The sequence below is a fragment of the Exophiala xenobiotica genome, assembly GCF_000835505.1.
Source record: "Exophiala xenobiotica strain CBS 118157 unplaced genomic scaffold supercont1.4, whole genome shotgun sequence".
Taxonomy (NCBI): Eukaryota; Fungi; Ascomycota; class Eurotiomycetes; order Chaetothyriales; family Herpotrichiellaceae; genus Exophiala; species Exophiala xenobiotica.
The window spans coordinates 3,888,291-3,906,283 of record NW_013562491.1 but is presented as its reverse complement, the minus strand read 5'-3'; the positions used below and the strand labels follow the sequence as shown (position 1 = coordinate 3,906,283).

The 17,993-nt window shown below is 51.8% G+C and overlaps 9 protein-coding genes across 9 annotated transcripts; 4 read left to right on the top strand and 5 right to left on the bottom strand.

Moving 5' to 3' along the window:
- Positions 1–27: 27 nt before the first annotated feature.
- Positions 28–2,253, top strand: PV05_07638 (uncharacterized protein). Its single transcript, XM_013460479.1, has one exon. It carries the CDS (start codon positions 571–573, stop codon positions 1,915–1,917), a length of 1,347 nt encoding a protein of 448 aa, XP_013315933.1. The 5' UTR covers positions 28–570; the 3' UTR covers positions 1,918–2,253.
- Positions 2,254–3,675: 1,422 nt separating this feature from the next.
- On the top strand, positions 3,676–4,898 carry PV05_07637 (uncharacterized protein). The gene is made up of 2 exons (XM_013460478.1): positions 3,676–3,847; positions 3,952–4,898. The coding sequence occupies exons 1-2, from the start codon at positions 3,839–3,841 to the stop codon at positions 4,684–4,686; spliced, it is 744 nt and encodes a 247-aa protein (XP_013315932.1). The 5' UTR covers positions 3,676–3,838; the 3' UTR covers positions 4,687–4,898.
- On the bottom strand, positions 4,863–6,627 carry PV05_07636 (uncharacterized protein). The gene is made up of 2 exons (XM_013460477.1): positions 5,579–6,627; positions 4,863–5,358 (listed from the first exon to the last, which is right to left on the bottom strand). Exons 1-2 carry the CDS (start codon positions 6,432–6,434, stop codon positions 4,892–4,894), a joined length of 1,323 nt encoding a protein of 440 aa, XP_013315931.1. The 5' UTR covers positions 6,435–6,627; the 3' UTR covers positions 4,863–4,891.
- Positions 6,628–6,833: 206 nt separating this feature from the next.
- On the bottom strand, positions 6,834–9,006 carry PV05_07635 (uncharacterized protein). Its single transcript, XM_013460476.1, has 6 exons — positions 8,658–9,006; positions 7,752–8,602; positions 7,667–7,692; positions 7,519–7,603; positions 7,303–7,466; positions 6,834–7,210 (listed from the first exon to the last, which is right to left on the bottom strand). The coding sequence occupies exons 1-6, from the start codon at positions 8,875–8,877 to the stop codon at positions 7,051–7,053; spliced, it is 1,506 nt and encodes a 501-aa protein (XP_013315930.1). The 5' UTR covers positions 8,878–9,006; the 3' UTR covers positions 6,834–7,050.
- A 347-nt stretch (positions 9,007–9,353) lies between these two features.
- Positions 9,354–10,440, bottom strand: PV05_07634 (uncharacterized protein). Its single transcript, XM_013460475.1, has 2 exons — positions 10,424–10,440; positions 9,354–10,368 (listed from the first exon to the last, which is right to left on the bottom strand). The coding sequence occupies exon 2, from the start codon at positions 9,675–9,677 to the stop codon at positions 9,366–9,368; it is 312 nt and encodes a 103-aa protein (XP_013315929.1). The 5' UTR covers positions 9,678–10,368; positions 10,424–10,440; the 3' UTR covers positions 9,354–9,365.
- PV05_07633 (uncharacterized protein) lies at positions 9,482–11,089 on the top strand (the record flags this gene model as incomplete). The annotated part of the gene is made up of 9 exons (XM_013460474.1): positions 9,482–9,562; positions 9,615–9,655; positions 9,721–9,768; positions 9,890–10,031; positions 10,083–10,204; positions 10,260–10,285; positions 10,343–10,373; positions 10,431–10,785; positions 10,856–11,089. 9 exons carry the CDS (start codon positions 9,482–9,484, stop codon positions 11,087–11,089), a joined length of 1,080 nt encoding a protein of 359 aa, XP_013315928.1.
- A 388-nt stretch (positions 11,090–11,477) lies between these two features.
- Positions 11,478–13,043, top strand: PV05_07632 (uncharacterized protein). The gene is made up of 2 exons (XM_013460473.1): positions 11,478–12,501; positions 12,621–13,043. Exons 1-2 carry the CDS (start codon positions 11,925–11,927, stop codon positions 12,827–12,829), a joined length of 786 nt encoding a protein of 261 aa, XP_013315927.1. The 5' UTR covers positions 11,478–11,924; the 3' UTR covers positions 12,830–13,043.
- Positions 13,044–13,241: 198 nt separating this feature from the next.
- PV05_07631 (uncharacterized protein) lies at positions 13,242–14,540 on the bottom strand (the record flags this gene model as incomplete). Its single annotated transcript, XM_013460472.1, has 1 exon — positions 13,242–14,540. One exon carries the CDS (start codon positions 14,538–14,540, stop codon positions 13,242–13,244), a length of 1,299 nt encoding a protein of 432 aa, XP_013315926.1.
- Positions 14,541–15,247: 707 nt separating this feature from the next.
- On the bottom strand, positions 15,248–16,555 carry PV05_07630 (uncharacterized protein; the record flags this gene model as incomplete). Its single annotated transcript, XM_013460471.1, has 1 exon — positions 15,248–16,555. One exon carries the CDS (start codon positions 16,553–16,555, stop codon positions 15,248–15,250), a length of 1,308 nt encoding a protein of 435 aa, XP_013315925.1.
- Positions 16,556–17,993: the final 1,438 nt, after the last annotated feature.

Below are 17,993 nucleotides of genomic sequence, written 5' to 3'. Positions count from 1 at the left end.
CCAAATCCCAAATCCCAATCCACTCGACCAACTCCAGCGACACCGAGCGTGACTGAGAGAGAAACAGTCTTCTTCTGTACCCGCACACCGCTGAGATAGACATATGTCTACTGCGAATAGTCCTCCTTTTCCTCTGGCTGACTACTCTTCTTCAGCGACTAATGCATCGCCCGTACTGCTCATCTAATCCTCCCACCTTCATGGCCTCGTGCTATAAATAGAATCGGCGCATTCTGGAGCCTCGAACCCTCAACAACAACATTCTCTCAATCTCAGCTGCTGAACACCCTCCATAGCCAATTGCATCGACATCGCAAGACCAACCAGGCGGCATCGCATCCTTCATTTTTGTCCATTACTCGACAAGCGCCTGCTACTCTTCACACCTTGCCTGCCCGCGCTGTTGCTTTCCACAACCAATTCAAGTACCCACGATTGCCTCGATAGCCGCCGACGGTCTCCTCGTGCCTCCAAGCGCGCATCCGCATTGAAAGCAGTCCATCCCGCCTCTTGGACCATTCTTTCTGCGTCGTGACCGTTGGTGGCCGGTCCTCCTGTTCCTCTTCGACCATGGCTACCATCACAGCCTCCCCTCCCACAATGTCACCGCCTCTGACCGCAGCCACCGCAAACACTCCTATTCTGCCCCCTCTAATAACGACGACAACACCTACGCCGCGAAGGGCGAGCTCGCAAAGACCAACCTCCTACGTTGAAAGACGAATGTCCTCCTTCTCGAACCATTCGAAAGCCTCCTACCAACCGCAGTCTCGGCCGGTCTCTCACGTCTTTCCCGTTTTTCACTCGAGCCTCCCTTATAGTCTAGTCCGAGATTTCGCGTATTTACCCACACATCCTTTACATTATGGGCCGCCTCCGAATCAGTCGGGCATGTCGACACCGGTTAGCGAGTCCAGAAGACTATCCGACCCTACCATGTCGTCGTGGGAAGAGGGTAGAGGACAGTGGTCAGCAACGCCGCCATGGATGGCAGAAACAAGTACCGCTTCTTGGAGTCGAGATAGGCTACCCGCAATGGCATTTAAAGACGATGGGCCTCCTTACAGCGAAGATGATGACATTCAATCACCAATTGTGACCACAAGCAGACATAAAAGGCATAAATCAAACGACCGAGGAAGATCGCCTGGAGACGCGGGACCCCACCGCGGCTTTCTGATGGAAGCTATTCACCCGGATGAGGTGGATGGACCTGGTGAGGCTGTAGAAACGTACGACAACAACGTGCTACGATTTCCTGGTCAGCCACAACATCGAGACTCCAATTTTGCCAAACCAATACAAAGAAATCCATCGCCACTACAAGCCCAAGAGCCCATGTCCGAAGACGATTACTCGGAACCTGAAGACGACACCCGCTTTTCCAAAGACTACTCCTTTACCATTGCCAGTCCGGATGAGGAAATGCATGGAAAGGCCGTCGCATTATTCGACTTTGAGAGCGAACATCAAAACGAGTTGCCCCTGAAAGAGGGTCAGATAATACTGGTGTCATACCGACACGGCCAAGGCTGGCTGGTGGCAGAAGATCCCAGGACCGGCGAGAGTGGGCTAGTACCGGAAGAGTTTGTCAGACTCGTGAGAGACATCGAGGGTGGTTTGCATGGCTTGAACTCGGTAACCCTCGATGATGGCCTTGACGCTGTTACGAGTCCAGTATCGACAGATCCCAGTTCGCTCAACACACCCGTACCGAACAACCATGACTTCCCCTCGGAAAAGCCGACAAATGGTGGATACTCTGGCGCGAAGCATCCGCCAGTTCAATCGAAATTCAGCACTAGCAGTCGTGACTTCGGCCACTACCCTCTACCAGGGAAAAGCGAGGAGAACGTTTCCGTGACAACGGTACAAGCGCCCAGCCGGGAAGACGGCGATGATAGCGACGCAAGCTGACCTTTGGATACTGACGGTGTGGAAGGAAGCTTCCGCAGCGGCTGAAGACTATTATCTAAAGTATTCCTTAATGTGTTGTATGATCGATGCGGTGATGACGGACATGGAAGATATCCATTTGGACATGAAGAGACACCTTTGGCGAGACCTTCTGGACTCCCAACTGGAAAGATGCAGATACAATACAATATCTTTGTCCATGGAAGACATGGACGTCCTACGCATGTCTGTTCAGATGGATCTCGTTTCCGACTTGTCATCTGTTGTAATATACTTTGCGACCAAAGACATGGACGGCCCGCTCCGACGGGTGTAGAATCCTAATACGAGCTGGACCATGAGCGCTTCACTCGCGCTGGTGATGATACAGCAATCCGCAATTTTCCTGGAGTCAGATCGACTCAATAATCCGAATACTCATCATCGTAATACCTCCTTCGTTGCTGGCTTCGTCCGTTGCTCCTTCCGCTCCTGCCCGTATCCATCCTACTCAATTGTGGACTAACAGTGTACTCTTTGTACCCATTGTCCCAATCTTCGACCTTTCTCTGACTGTTACTCCTGTTGCTCTGACCGATGACCCTGCGACTGACCCTCCTGCTCAAGCGGCCGTCTTCTTTCATGCGTTTCAGCCTCTGGGCTTCTTTCCAGCTCGCTCCTCCATTGTTGACACGTCCACTCCAGATAAGGTGTTTTGGCTTTCCCGGATACACGCCTCTTCTCACTTTACGTTTGCGGTTGAAGTAGGTGAGCGAGATGTAGAAGCCGTGGATGTGGGAGGGGATTATGGCCAGGAGGAACATGACGCAATTGAAGATGAAATCTTCATTGGGGCCGGTAAGGAGCATCACGGCCAAAGGTGGGAAGAATATGTTGCAAAAGGCGATGACGAGGCGTTTGAAGAGGGGAATCCTCATCTTGACAGAGCAATTAAAGCATCAAAGCAACAGACTGGTGAAGTGTGTTAGCAGGTGGTACACACGGCTGATAAAAGAGCGAAGGGAACACTGGGAATGGACAGCAGTAAGCACGAATATGTATAGTTCTGGTCTCCGGTCACAGTGGCTGTGTGCAGAGATGATCTTTGCAAGACGATGCTGGGACTTATCGCTCGAGCAAGGCTACCATTCACATAGCATTGGAGATATGCACGTCTTCCCACGAAATCATGGAAAGGAGATGTCAATCCGGAGATCCAGGTGCGAGCCGTGGCTGCTGGCGACGTCACTTTTTCCCGCTGGCACGTCTGGTGTGGCTAAGTTGGTGTGGTTGGTGTTGCCGCCAATCGTCTACCTACCAGTACCTCGTAGTGGCTGTGGCGTTGCTAGACAAATGGCTGGCGTCCGGACATTTATTGATCGAGGTCTAGACTTGGAATATATCCAGTGAATATATCTTAACTCGTGCTATACCAAATACCGGATGGCTTCTCATACTGCTCTAGGGTGGAAACAAGACTGGATTGTGCTGGAAGCGAACCTCATTAGGACGTCCCATCTGAATAGAACTGGTCAAGAATGAATTCGGCCCGCATATTGGGCAATACCAATCATTCACGTTGTAATGCTGTAACAGAGGTATCACCCAGGTGCCAGTGAATGCTTTTACCGTGTACCATGTACTTTTGAGGACAGTAGTGGCAGTGAATGTGAATGACAGTGAAGCTAGGGGTGCTGGGTAAACTTCCAGGTGGTAAAGTGGTCAAATGACGTATTGGCGCGCTTCCCCACGTTTTCGACTGTTGATTGATTGATTGCTACTTTGTCTCGCTTGTCGTTCTCAACCATCTCACACACATCCCACTGCTTCAGACACTTCAAAAACTTTCTCTTCCTTTCCCTTGCGCTGCTACGAACAGCAATAGACATCTCTTTGGGCTCTCCTCTCTTCAATCTTAGCCATCACAAAAACACCCGCCAAAATGCCAAAGGTACATCCCCATTGCCCTTGCTCACCCTGGTCTTTCTTGACCGCTCCTCTGTTCACTCTCACTCGTATGCCTATGCCGATATACTAACACTCACCTCAATCCAGGTCAAATACGTTCTCCTTGACTGTGATAACACCCTCGTCCTCTCTGAGCGTCTAGCCTTCGAAGCCTGCTCCGATCTCACCAATGAGCTGCTCGAGCAGTACAATGTCCCCGAGCGGTACACCGTCGATTCCCTCCTTGAAGATTTCGTCGGTCAGAACTTCCGTGGAATGTTGATCGGCCTCCAAAAGAAGCACAACTTCCAGATGCCACAAGAACAACTCGAGGAGTACGTCAGTCGTGAACTCGGAGAAGTCATCAAGAAGCTCAAGGCCAAAGCCACTCCATGCCCAGGTGCTCCAGAGCAGTTGGAACGTTTGAAGAAGGCCGGCTACCCCATGTCTGTCGTGAGCACCTCTGCCAAACCACGTGTTGTCGCCTCTTTGGAGAAGACCGGCATCGACCACTATTTCCCAAATGAACACGTCTACAGCGCCGCCACCTCCCTCAATCCACCATCCAGCAAGCCTGACCCCAAGATCTACCTGTACGCCTGCGAGCAGCTGGGTGTCAAGCCTTCTGAGTGTATCACTGTCGAGGACAGCAAGAGTGGTGCCACTGCTGCCATGCGTGCTGGTATCCCCTTGATCGCTTACGTTGGCGTCTACGGTGTCGAGGAAGGTAAAGAGAAGATGGAACAGATGGCCAAGCTTCTTACCGAACAATGCAATGCGGCTGCCGTCATGTATCACTGGGATGAGTTCCCAGAGATCCTCAAGAAGCTGGAGGCCATGTAAACGGCAGGCAAGTCAAGACACAAGACATGATGTGGTCATGAGAGATGACATGATTCCGGAATGATCCTACACGAAAAGCGGAGCGCCCCTCCAAGATGAGCAAGAATTGAAACAGTCCTTTTCCAAGGCATGATGTCGATGCCAAAGAGCTAGAGTTCAGAATCTTCTTTACGAAGAATCGATGACATTGAGAATAGACGATTTTCTACCGACTCAGTTCTTCCTGATGCTGTTCTCTTCGTGCTGCCTCGACCAGTCGTCCCAACATCTCTCGCATGGCATACTTCTCGCCTTCATAGTCCATATCATACCAGTAATTGACCGCTATACATGGGGCATTCTCACCATCGTCCCATACTCCACATTCTTGACTGACGTGGTGGAACCAGCCCGCCGGGAGGTATAGAATCTCGCCTTCAGACACTGTCACAGTGAGAGGGTGAGAGTATTGGTAGTAGGGGTACTTTGACGCCAGGATATCAGGTGTGGGTAGATTCAAAGGGTCGACCGGGATCCAAGGGATGCAGTTGTCATCAGTCTTAGCTCCATCCTCAGCCTGAGCATCACTGGTGTCGGTGTCGACGTCGGGTGAGGAAGGCTGATGAGTGTCGAGGGCGATGTTGAACGAGCCGTCGGGTTCGAGCACCTGGTGTGCTGTGCGGACTTTGTCGGCTTTTGGGGAGTGAAAAAGATGTCAGTCTCGTGGTCTTGATTCACACAATTTGCAATGTAAGTACGGGCGGGTTTTGACTGCATGCTTTGACATGACATGGAGATTCTCGGATTCATCAGACTCTTCCCTTCCAGCTTTCCAGGGGCCAAGATGAGATGAGACGAGGCGAGAGGAGTAGCGAACCCGGGACCGGACCGGACCGGACTGGGCTGGACTTACCATGCAGACAGACCTCCTCGACGGGCGCGTACAGAGTAAACTTCTTCCTCCCGCGGAGCACGAGGTACAAATTCTCGTACGGGTCGCGGTGCGTGCTGGTCACGCTCGCGCCCGTGCCCATCCAGATGTTGATTGCTTCGGGGTCGCCGAGGACCGGTGCGGCGAAGGGCAGGTTGCGTGGGAGGTCGGAGAGAAGTGGTGAGAGCGGGGTGGTGGTCAGATTGCTGTTTTGGGACTGGAGGTAGTAGATCGCTTGGGGGTTGTTGGGTATCGATGTGTTGTCGTTTGCGACGGGGCGACAGAGTTTGTCGAAGAGCGAGGACAGCGACATGTTGATCGTGGCCGGTTGGACGAAGACTTGTTCTTGTTCTGGTTCTTGTTCATGTGCCGCCTCAAGGCCTTCACGTTTTCCGCCTCTGCTATTATTGAGGTCTGAAGTCTCGAGGTTGGCGTGGGTTTCGACTGTGCTGTTGTTCGGAGATGCCCATGTTCGAGGAAGAGGATACAATGAATCCGCCCTCCCGTCCGGCGTCACGGCGACTTCGACGTCCTCCGTGACTTTCGCGCAGAGGCTCTCCCTCGTCCATGAGAATGCTGGACTTGAGAGGATGGATTCCAACTCGGTGCGTACTTTCGACAGCCTTGATGATCCATTGACTTGGCTGGCTTTTCTGGCCGGTTGTTGGTCCGGGTCCAGGCGATACACGCACGGCCGGCCTCGATGGACTTGTTTGCTGAAGTCGAGATATGTGGGATAAGGCAGGACGGGGACGCCGCCTGGGTTGAAGGAGTGGTAGTCTTCGACCAGCTGGAGGAGAATGGAGGAGGCTGTTGCTGTTGGAGCAGACAGGGCCATTGACAATTATGGATCGACAAGGCTGGAGGTGTCGAGGAGAGTACTTCGTATTTTAACAATTCAAAGTGCAGTCTCGCGTCGGGTGAATTCCTCGTCCGTCTGCAACATTTTATAGCTTTGTCAGATGCAGTGTATAGCTACTGCGCTCTACTCCTGAGGCGAGGCTCGACATCTCGTCTGCAGCCTGAAATATACACAGCAGGGTTATTGCTTTCGTGTTAAGAAACCTCGCTTCTCTCGTACTCACGGGAATCAAAACGGGGCATGCCAAGGAATGGCCTTTATCAGCCTCACATGTGACCTGCATAAGGAGGATCAGCCTCGTCAGATAAGTACCTGCACTGATCACCAACGAGAAACCCATTCGCCCAACTACGGTTTGATTCCGAGTTAGCAAAGTGAGCGAAGGCCGCTTCAAATGGCTCACGCGCCGTTTGTGCCAGGTCGTTAGGCCTTTGCTCTGAGAAAGATAATTCAGCTGGATGACTATATTAACATCAACCCGAGAGAAGCGCACCTGACCCATGCAAAGCGGCAAATGTACAACAACAGCAACAGGTCGCCTTGACATCCATATACAATGAACACGACACTTATACTGTCCGAACCGAACCCCCTATTTCACCAAGACTCGCACACCTTCACTTCCCTTTTTGGGAAAAGGGAGGAACAGCTCGTGGGCCATCGTAACGTCTTCTCTCGTCGTTTCGTACAGTTCAAAGTTGACGTCGCGGAAGAGTGTGGCAAGGGCCAGCAGCATTTCGGCTCGTGCGAGACTAGAGTCACGATTGTACTTCTGTTCAGCGAATGGAGCGACAAGGCTAGATGGGACGAAAGGACAGGCAAGAACGGGAGAGAATCGACATACTTTTGCCCGACACATTGCCTCGACCCCTTACTGAAGGGAACCAGGTAACTCTCGAGTCTTTTACGGGCTTCGAGATCCATCCACCGCTCGGGGATAAAGTTGTAAGAATCGGGGAAGTTGGTTTCGTTGTGGTGCATTAACACGCTGGTCATGCCGACGGGGGTCTAGTGACACATTAATAGTGGTTGATGAGGTGAAGTGGGGTCGTAAACTTACGCCCACCGGAATAGACCATTGCTTGTATTGGAGGGCTTGGTCGGGTGCAATTCTTGGGAGGCGGGTGCTTACGCCGTATGATAGTCTAGAGAGAAAGAACGCCGACATCAGGAATTGGTTGCTGTTCGAGCGGGGTATGGATACGTACCTTAGTCCTTCGAGCATGACGGACGTCTGATGTTGACTCAGTCAGTGTAGATGTCCGGACCCAGACCATCAACACGAAAACTCACCAGATAGGGCATCTTCTCGAAATCCACCAGGGCTGCCGTCCGATTTGGATCAAGCCTATTGAGCTCCTCCTTCAGCTTTCTCAGCTTCTCTAGGTTCTCGAGGAGGTAGTACGTCGTCCAGCTAAGCATCTTCGCAACGGTCTCGGCGCCGGCACCTATGATGGTCTGGATCTCTTGCGCCAATCGTTCGGCGCTTCTTGCTTCCGGAGGTAAATCGCTCGCTAGTACGTCGTGGAAGAAGGTAGGATGGCCGAAGTTCTCTTTTCCGCTCTTCTGGTTTTCGATGACTGAATTGATGAGGACCAGGCAGCGATTCTGAAATGCGAACATCAAGCCCATGCCGGGGTTGAGTTTCGTCACCAGCCCTTGCGGTAGGGCTTTGAGTATAGTCAACAACCACGGGAATGGTTTGAAGAAGGCTGTGCCTTGTGCGATTCCGCTCAGTGTTTCGCTCCATTGGGCAATGAAGTCTGGCTCGTCCAGGTAGTGAAAGCCGACGCCCATGGTGTAGTCAGAGATAACATCCGTTGTGAAACAAGTATATGCAGGTTGAAGCGTTATGGGGTGACCTGTGCCCTTGAACTCATTTAGTCGCTGGCAAAGCTTATCGACCAGGGCTCGGATCTCGGGTTCCAGTGCTCTGATCCGCTGCATGGAGAAATATGGATTCATGTTGGACCGCAGGAGACGGTGTTGGTAGTGGTCCAATATGGCGATTGAGGCTTTGGGTGTGCCGAACATGTTTGCAAACCATTGGTATTTGTTGCGGGGGCTGTTGCGTGAGTAGAGAACGTCGTAGTAGTCTGGATCGTTGATGTGGAGCTCCCAAGGAGTGATTCGGACGATGGGTCCTTGAAGCAAAGCATCAGCTGCCGCGAGTATGAAGCAGCCACAAGAGCCTCGTACCATATTGCTCGTGCATTTTCGCGATTTCAAACGTATACTTTCCATGGCAGATTGCATCGAAGTAGAACTCGTACCAGCCGGTAACAGCTGCTAGCTTGGGTCCAGGGAATCGAGCCAGTGGGCATAGATATAGCCGCCAGAGGACGAGCCAAAGGCTGTACCCTGCCCAAGCTAAGGCTGCTACCCATAGAGGATTTCCGAATAGCTGAGTGAATTCCATCGTAAGCTGATGATCGGGCGTTGGGGTACCAGATGGGAAGTTGATTAGAGTTGTAAGAAGTGTGGAGTTGGCAGATGCCAAGTAGTAGTTATCACATTGTTGGATTATGGGAGAAGATTGGAGGACGACCAGGTTACAGCAGCAAAGCAAGGGTTGACGAGACTATCAGACGAGTGGTTGGGTATTCATACTCGTACGTGGGCCTTTGTGATCCCACGCAGACCGTTGGAGTTGGCTTGCATAGGTGGTCTGATATTGACCAGTAAAATGTAGCCAAGCCTAACTAGAGCTGTACCTTGCCTAACTCAGCACCTAATGGAGCCTATCATAGGCACTGCGGCGGCGGCTGCTCCCAGCGGCCTTTAGGGGGGAGCGAGAGATCCTTCGCTCCGGTCCGTTGTCGACAACGATATGCATGGATCCAAAGAGCCACTCTTGTGTCTTTGACGAAGGACGTATTCTCTGAGTTCACCCCACCGTGACCTACATCATCTCAAATGTTCCTGCGTCCCTATCAATGACTCGATGCTCTTGCTCTGAAACGCCCCAACTACGACCAACTCGGAGGACACACTCGTAATCTCTATACCACCATCGAGGGAACATGTCTGGCCCCGAGACGACTCAACCCCCAGGCTATGAAGACACACAATCAAACCCAACACAACCGGCAATTGCGGCGGAAGTCTGTCCAATCCGGATCCCTTCTCAACGCTATCGCACTGAACACTAGCTAGGACGATGCCGCCTTTGATGATGAGTTGGACACTGGAAGTTTGTAGGACGCTTCGCCCAGCCATGATCAAGGTCGTGAGCTGACGAAGGATCGCCTGCCCTGAACAGAGCCGGCAACTCTACAGCTTCAATAACTTCGAGTGTGTTGAATTATAGGTAAGACCAATCCTCCTTTTGCATTCTAGATGCAGAGGATGTGCTCATTCAGGATCAGATACGAGGCCAGTCGATACAACCATTGGTAAAGGAAAGAACAACTGATAGAAGTTTCTTCTAGAATGGTCGCCGATATCATGCGTACCGAGAAGGCGAATATGTTATCGTACGCTCTCCATCCGTGGTTCTGGAAGAGAAACCTACTGACCGGTGGATTTTTGCCAAAGCCAAACGACGAAAGAGAACAAGAGCGTCTGGATATTGTTGGTGGTCCGCTCCAATGTTGAAACGCCTCCTGATAATTTGTCGGAAAGCACCATCATATATTCAATCTCGTCCTCGGCGGAGAGTTGTACTGTGCTCCGATCTCCAATGGAGTGTCACGTATCCTGGATCTCGGGACCGGAACGGGTGCCTGGGCGATTGATATGGCTGAGTAATGGCTACCCAAAACTGAATCGCTGGCTATAAGTTCTGACAGGACGTTCTAGCAAGATGCCTCAAGCGATCGTAATTGGTGTGTCATGTTCGTGGAAACATCGGCAGGACCATCGAGCTGACTTGTGTTGACTAGGAACCGACCTGAGTCCAATCCAGCCACTATGGTATGGTCATGGGTCAGCATGGTCCTACCGCATCATCACTGACAACTCACCGTGAAGGGTACCCGCAAACTGCACATTCGAGATCGACGACTTCGAACTCGACTGGAGATACCAATATCCCTTCGACTTCATCCACGCCCGAAACATAGAAGGATCGGTAAAAGACCACAAAAGGCTATTGCAGCAGGCATTGAACAACTTGACGCCCGGTGGCTGGCTGGAGGTCGCCGACGCTACCGTGGGAGTCTTCTGCGATGACGAGACTATCGACCGAGCCCCAAACCTCCTGGAGTGGAAAGACCGACTCATCGAAGCAAGCCATAAGTTCGGGAAGCCCATGGGTGTGGCGAAGCACTACAAGGACTGGTTGACGGAAGCAGGATTTACGCATGTCCAACAAGAAGTCTATAAGGTTGGTTGTCCTGTCTGATATCTTGTCTGTAATCCAGGTTTGAGCTGACCGCTGTGACCATCATGACCAGGTGCCGTTCTCACGTTGGGCAAAAGATCCGAAACTGAAGGAGTTGGGCGCCTATCAACAAATCCTGATGCTGGAAGCTCTGGACGCATACTCGTTTGCTTTATTCACGAGAGTGCTGGGCTGGAGCGCTGCTCGAATACAGCTTCTGCTGGCCGGCGTGAGGAAGGAACTGTTGGACCGAAAATTCCATGGCTATTCAAAGCTGTATTTCGTGTATGGACAGAAGCCGTCGTGAAAATGAATTATTCGTCCAAATACGGAGTACATCACTGGCTTTCTGTCCTTGCTTCATACCAGCCCGAGCGGTGTTTTTCACATTTGATGTGCAGTCGATGATTCTCGGCCTAAGGGTTTGTGCTAGGGGGTTCTCACCGCGCAAGATGGGCAACTCTACCGAGACTTATCTTCACATCTCACGTGACATCTGTATCGGCACGTGACTGGTCGGAATTTCTTCGCCTTTCACGTGACCTCGATAAGCATGAGAGGACGATCGGACAAGTACCTCATTGCAGTACGATATCAATAGCTTCATGTTGGAATCGTGGCAGTCAATGACGCAAGATGATGGACCAACCACGAAATTGCCGAAAGCACTTGGAAAGTCTCAAATATGCGCCACCACGAGCTCCATCCCAAAGAACCATTGCTGCGAACGAATGGCTGCAAGCACTGCTGAGTTACCAAGCCTTGGAAAGTTGAAGTGGCCTTTCAAGACCCCTGCTTACGGCATCATTAACAACCACGCGGAATAGTTTCCAGCCTTGCTACGAGCTATGGAGCTATGGAGCTATGACAGACGATCAAGTACCACACACGCCACAGTACGAGCTACTACGCAGGATTCTTGGTGCTTGTCATATACCGGCATCAGCGGTACCACACCAGTGCCGTACCCACATCATCACTTTTTGCACCACCGTCTACCGTCTTTGAGAGCTCCACGATCCGTGCTACTCCTATCAATGCCATAATTTCAAATACCAGTACTGTGTCCCCTCCACTGCAGCGTTGCCGGGTAAATAAAAACGGACCAGAAAAACCCGCGTTTAGATCGTTCTCGAAAAACCATGCGACTCCGAGCGACCTTACAACAACCACTTCGCTATTTAACCACACCCACCTCCCTCCAGTCTTTTCTACATACATCCTCTCGCCCTACACTCACCCAGTTCGCTACACCACTTCATTCCTGTTCGCGCACTCATACTCGCTCCTTCTCCAACACCACCGCCAACATGACTTCCTCATCCACCTTCTTCGAGGCCGTCAAAGCCCGCCGCACAATCTACCAACTCTCCTCGGAATCACCGGTCCCGGACTCCAAGATCAAAGAGATCGTCAAGGAAGCCGTGCTCCACGTCCCCAGCAGCTTCAACTCCCAATCCACCCGCGTCGTCGTCCTGCTCGGCGACGAGCACAAGAAACTCTGGGGTGACATCGTCAAGCCCGCGGTCAAGGCCGTCGCGCCCCAAGAAGCCTGGCCCGCGTCCGAGCAGAGACTCAGCGGATTCCAGGCCGCCTACGGCACCGTCCTGTTCTACGAGGAGCCCAAGGTCGTCGCCGGCTTGCAGCAGAAGTTCCCCTTGTACGCCGACAAGTTCCCGCAATGGAGTGAGCACACCAATGCCATGCATCAGTATACCAGTAAGTTGTTCCGCCGATTGTGGAAATTTAGGGTGACTGGGCCTGGGCCTAAGTCCCTGTGCTTCGTCCCATCATCTCGAGAGAGCAGATCGGATGACTAACCTATCTCTTACTACTAGTTTGGACCGCCCTTGAACAAGAAGGTTTCGGCGCCAACTTGCAGCACTACAACCCTCTGATCGACGAGAAAATCGCGGCCACCTGGAACGTGCCTCTCACCTGGAGCTTGAAGGCCCAACTGGTCTTTGGCAAGCCGGCTGGCAAGCCAATGGAGAAGACCTTCCAGCCTCTTGAGGAACGTCTTTTCATCCACGGTGCGAAGGAGTAGAATTCCTTCTTTTCGATTTATGTCACACGCTCGGAACGCTCAAGCTTTTCTACCAGCTCCGGCGCGCGGTGAAGTTGTAAATCTTGGAAATTAGCGACAATAAATCTAGATAGTAAATGCATGCCAATGATCGAAGACCTTGCGACGACATTCACCCTTTCCTGCTTTCGATCGAGGCGCTCGTACCTGAGCATGAGGACTCGTCAGCCGTGATATATCCATGTGAATTAGCTACCTATGACTTCTAGCCATTCCATCTCATAATCGATCCAGACTCCGTACATTCCCCAGAACCGCTTGCCGCAAATCATTGCTCGTATATCCAGGCATGTATCATCAAACATCCAGCCATGACTATCCTCGTTCCTGCACTCGTCATCGCATCCACTCCTACATCGCAGTACCACATCCATCAAAGCTCCTTCTTTGGCGGATTGACACTGGCATTCCCGCCTCCCACCGTCACCGTGAACAACGTGGGGTCTCCCGCGTGCACTTCTCCGCTCTGATCCTTTCCATTCGTGGGCTGGACATCATCATAAGGGAACGCGTAGCCCTTCCCGTCGAGATTCGCCGCATGCACGATCCGGCTATAATGATTCGTGACGGGATCTTGGTAGTAAAGACTCTGATCGGCGGGGAAGGTGTCGCTGACGAGCAGTGTAGACCGGTTGAACGCCGCAGCTAGTCGAGGAATGATCGCATTGGTCTCGGCATTCGAGCCGGTCGCAAAAGGACCAGTCGAGCAAGTGAAGATGTCTCGTGTCGAGGGTTTCGAGAATTGCGAACCGCCAAAGGACAATGTGTCCGAAGGCTCAGAAACCTGCGCAGACACCGTGCCGTATGAAGCTTGCGTGTCGATCGACATCTTTTGAGTCGTGAATTTCGTCCAGACCCGGTTGACGTAGTCGTCGTAATAGCCTGCGAAGAGGTTCGCGTTGGTTACCATACCTTGATTGGGGGAGAGCGCGCGCAGGTTTTGCCCGTTGCGCGTCACGATCAACTGGTCCCATCCCTTGCCGTCAGTGGAGTTTTGTGAGCGGAGGCCGTTGCAGACTTGGTCGAGACCATTTGCCGGCATGCCTGAGACGTGCTGAGTCCCACTGTTCACCGTCGTGAGGGTAAGCGCGATCGGTGGGCCCACGAAGTCGACGTAGCTGATGTTGGCGTAAAGCTGGTCCTGGTTGAACGTGAACTCGGCGAATCCCCAGTCAATGTTGGCATTAGGATCGGACGCATTGGTGACAGACGGTTCGACCAGAGCAGGACCTGGGTTGAGGAGGAAAGTCAAGGTAGATCCGATCGCAAACCAGATCCGACCACCTGCGATATGCGGGATTGTTACAGTCACAGTATTCCCTGGCGCACCGAGAGCGATGGCACAGTTTTGTGGAAGTGGTGAACCGACGGACCCTGGTGAGGTGGGATAGTATGGTGTTCGTCCGTCAGCGGAAAGTAGAAATAAAGCATTGTTATTGTCGAGTGCCTGTCCGGTAATATAGGCATACACTGTAGAAGACGTAGTTTGGTTCTGCAATGCCACACTAAGTGTTGCACCAGCTGCCTGGATATTATATTGTTGCGATGGTGGGCAAGCTTGGGGTGCTGGAGCTGGAACCTGCCCTGGAGGAGCCGGAGAAGGATGTTCAGGCTGAGTAGGAGAGGGTTTCCGTCCTCTTGCGCGCTGCAGGAATGAAGAAAGACGCTTCATGATGTTGCTCTATGTAGAAAATACCCAAAGCACTCGCTGAAAGATGATCGAAGCCGTAGAATGGAATCAAACATGAAGAATGCAAGTCGTTGATATTTCCCCGCCAAGCAGGTCGACGTCATCTCGAGTGGTTGGTTCTGAACTGGGAATGTCTCCGTTTCATATTTGGTGAGTTGGCAACAAAGAACTTCATCATGCTGTCGCGTCTTCTGATCTCATCTCGCCAATGGAGAGTCTGTGTCGACGACGGCTTTCTGTTTCAGGGTCTTCTGGAACTATTTCCTCCGTCGCACGACATGGGTGACAGGGACGTGGCACAGACCCGAGTTTGGCGCATCCCGATTGCCAGGGTCAGAAGATGCTGCTATTGGCTGCGTGCCTGAGATTGCGCGCGAATGGGATCTCCGCGAATGACCGCAACTAGTCGCCTGATTCTTGATTGAGGCCGGACTTTTCCTGGATTGGAAGGCTATGCAATGAATGTTGAACATCACATAGCTTGTGACGTGGCCATCGGCCACCTGGTGACACCGATCTGAGCATCTGGGGTTGCTATAATCCGACGTCGTTTGTAGGAGGGTGTATTGGCATGGTGTTCCCACGTCGTTTTCGAATCTTGAATGCGTAAATGCTTTCGGTGCTTCTCGTTGACCTGATGATCCTGGAATCATTCTGGATCGAAGAGAGAGATGCCTTCCACTAAGGCATCACACCAGAAATGTCCAGTAACTGGGGAAGACGAACTCCTCTTCAAAAATCTTCCTCACCTGCTCCAGCACGAACTTTTCCACTTTACCCACATTCTTGAGAACCTGTTTTCCGTCTTCTTGTCGGCCGATCTCGCTTTCCACATGGATCTCTTGCAAAGGACCGGGCAAATTTGATCTCGAGCTGTCCTTGCTGGTTCTTTCTTTCTGTTGGTCGACGGCCACAGTTTCCCCAACAAGAGCCAAAGCGTCCTCGGAGTCAAGGAAGCAGAAATGCATTCTTCTTTTGATCCATGCCACTACTGCGACTCCGTCAAAGGTCATGCCTGTGATGGCCAATTTGAGCGGTATCCCCACGAAGCTAGGCATTGGATAATCCAGTAAGATCTCGGCAGTCAGAGTCATCCGGACGTCGCCAGAGTATTTGACCCTTGCGATCACCTGCAAGTCGGACGGGTTCCTGCTCTGTATTCTCGACGGTGATAATGGAGCTACTGCATCCAAGGCAGACTCATCACCATCGTGTACACCATTTGGATAAGTTGTATGCTGCAATTGCGGCGAAGATATTCCAGACTCGGATTCACGAGGTGATGAAATGCTATTTGCGGTCGACGGCCTTGTGGAGGGATCATCATGGCCATGCAGTTCTCGTTCCCCGTGTTGCCAGTCGCCGGGGGTATGCAATGCCCCATGTTGGTGCCTGGTGGGTGGTTGTGATAGATCGAATGACCACGGTCGTGGGGTAAAGGGAGTGCCGCTTGCAACGGCTGCGAGCGGCGTCTGTGTTCCAGATAGACCACCACCAGGGAAGTGAAAGTAGCTGAGGTTCGATGTACCTCCTGGGATACCCGGGGTGGTGCTTCGTGGAAAAGGGCCACCCAAGTGGTCAGCGCTTACACCATGTAAGTCCCGAATCCCCGTTAAGGTTGGGAAATCGTGATGAGGTGCAGCGGTAGCGATACTGGCTAGCTGCGGCCTGCGATGTGGATGATGTGTAACTGCAGCATGGTGATTATCTTTATCACGCACGCTGCCGGGTCCTAGGTCGGTATTTGACCCAGGCACATCTTCTTCCTCGCTTTCCTCGTCGTCGTCGTAGAAATCTGGCAGTGGGTCGCATAGGTCTTTGATCTCAATCTCTGGGCAAGCCGACCCAAACTCAAAGGATTGAACGTGGACGGCATTGATGAATCGTGGCAGTGGTACCTGTTGGAATTTCTGATGGACAAAATCTCGAACTTTTTCAGCCAGGGCGGCGCCATCAGCGCCTGAAGTGATATTCTCCCATTTGATATCTACAGACATGGTGAGGCATTCTCCAAGCTTGCCGACATAGAATGAACAAAAGGAGCGAGAACAATGACGTTGAACGGGGAATATGTTCGTGCTACCGAGTACGAGAAGAGCCTCCCACATGAGCGAAGACCTTATGCTGGGGTCGTCTTGGCATTGAAACTCAGGTACCTGGGTATCTACAACCTGCCATCTATTCGACCACCGTTCAGTTCTCGTACTCATTCTATAGATGGAGAGAAGGCTAATTCGATCCAGACAACCTGGGATTCCGTCTGCTGAAGCGATACAGTTGCCACTTTCGATGGCATGTTGTCCAAACTTGAGTCATTTAGGGGAGCTGCGTGAAAGTTGCACAAGAGAGGAAGGTATCGGATGATAATTAGGCATGAAATGTTTGTGGCTGTCAACTGGGTCATTTTATACCTGACGAAGGACTCCCTGGTCATGGTATCTGCCAAAAATATCATCCCAAGAATGATATCCAATTTCTGGTTGCTCTGCCCTGTTGCCCGTTGGTGTTTGGATCACGAGTAGAAGCATAGTAAGAGCAACATGGAGAATGTAAATGATCGGTGCTCCTGCTCGTGATTCTGGACCTGAACAGTCCCGACGACCTGCTTCGGGCCAACGATGATGCTGCGTAAGGACGCATAGTCGTCGCGGCGGAACATTGTGACGCGGCTCATTGAGGGTCGCGAAGCACAAGAAAGAGATGAGTAGTCAACGTCAAGACATTAGTGCTTGCAAAGACAATCCCTCCTTTACCTGCAAGATAATAATCACGGGTCTGTAGCGAGAAGACACATGGATTGCTGCACGCTGCGGGTCCCAGCTCTTTGAACCAACAAATATAAGCACATCACTTCATTCTTCTGCTTGACCATCTGCAAAGGCTGGCGTGACAGACAAGGTCCAGAATCACCTTTCGGCAAGTACAGGGCGAACCCATGGCTGCTCCAGCACCATGACTTGTAGGGTTGTCGAGCGTCAAGACAATGCTCTTTCGTGACGGTGAGTCGATCACGCATGTGCGACTTGATCAACTTCAAAACCTAGTGACTACGCAGTGTTGTATGCCAATGGGGATCGAGGCTGAAGACGCCGCGTCGTTGAGGTGGTCAGGGAGGAATTGCAGGAGCGCAAACCAGGAAATGGGCTGTTGGGCGGCTGCAGGTCAACCAAGACGCTGCAACGGATCTGTCAATCACGGCGAATCGAATTGTCAGAGATACTCCAGCCATTGATCTCAATAGAAAGGGCTGTAGGAAGAGGCAGTGAAGTTATAAAGATGGTGAGTTGGGGGGTGTTCAGTTGCTACAACACCAAAAAGTCGCAGGCATTTGCCAAGCCCCACGACTCGACGGAAAATCGCCCTGTAAATTGCTTCTTCCAGTTCTGCTCCTTCTTGACCTCTTCTACTACAAGGAATTACTTCATTTCATCACTC

What these genes read in the sequence shown, in the direction of transcription:
- PV05_07638 (XM_013460479.1), top strand. Translation starts at nt 571, where the DNA reads ATGGCTACCATCACAGCCTCCCCTCCCACAATGTCACCGCCTCTGACC.
- PV05_07636 (XM_013460477.1), bottom strand. Translation starts at nt 6,434, where the DNA reads ATGGCCCTGTCTGCTCCAACAGCAACAGCCTCCTCCATTCTCCTCCAG. An exon ending in CGAGGAGGTCTGTCTGCATG is followed by an intron (nt 5,359 to 5,578) that starts GTAAGTCCAGCC and finishes ACTCCCCAAAAG; the next exon opens with CCGACAAAGTCCGCACAGCA.
- PV05_07635 (XM_013460476.1), bottom strand. Translation starts at nt 8,877, where the DNA reads ATGGAATTCACTCAGCTATTCGGAAATCCTCTATGGGTAGCAGCCTTA. An exon ending in GTCATGCTCGAAGGACTAAG is followed by an intron (nt 7,604 to 7,666) that starts GTACGTATCCAT and finishes CTTTCTCTCTAG; the next exon opens with ACTATCATACGGCGTAAGCA. An exon ending in AATGGTCTATTCCGGTGGGC is followed by an intron (nt 7,467 to 7,518) that starts GTAAGTTTACGA and finishes ATGTGTCACTAG; the next exon opens with ACCCCCGTCGGCATGACCAG.
- PV05_07634 (XM_013460475.1), bottom strand. Translation starts at nt 9,677, where the DNA reads ATGGCTGGGCGAAGCGTCCTACAAACTTCCAGTGTCCAACTCATCATC.
- PV05_07632 (XM_013460473.1), top strand. Translation starts at nt 11,925, where the DNA reads ATGCGACTCCGAGCGACCTTACAACAACCACTTCGCTATTTAACCACA. An exon ending in TGCCATGCATCAGTATACCA is followed by an intron (nt 12,502 to 12,620) that starts GTAAGTTGTTCC and finishes TCTTACTACTAG; the next exon opens with TTTGGACCGCCCTTGAACAA.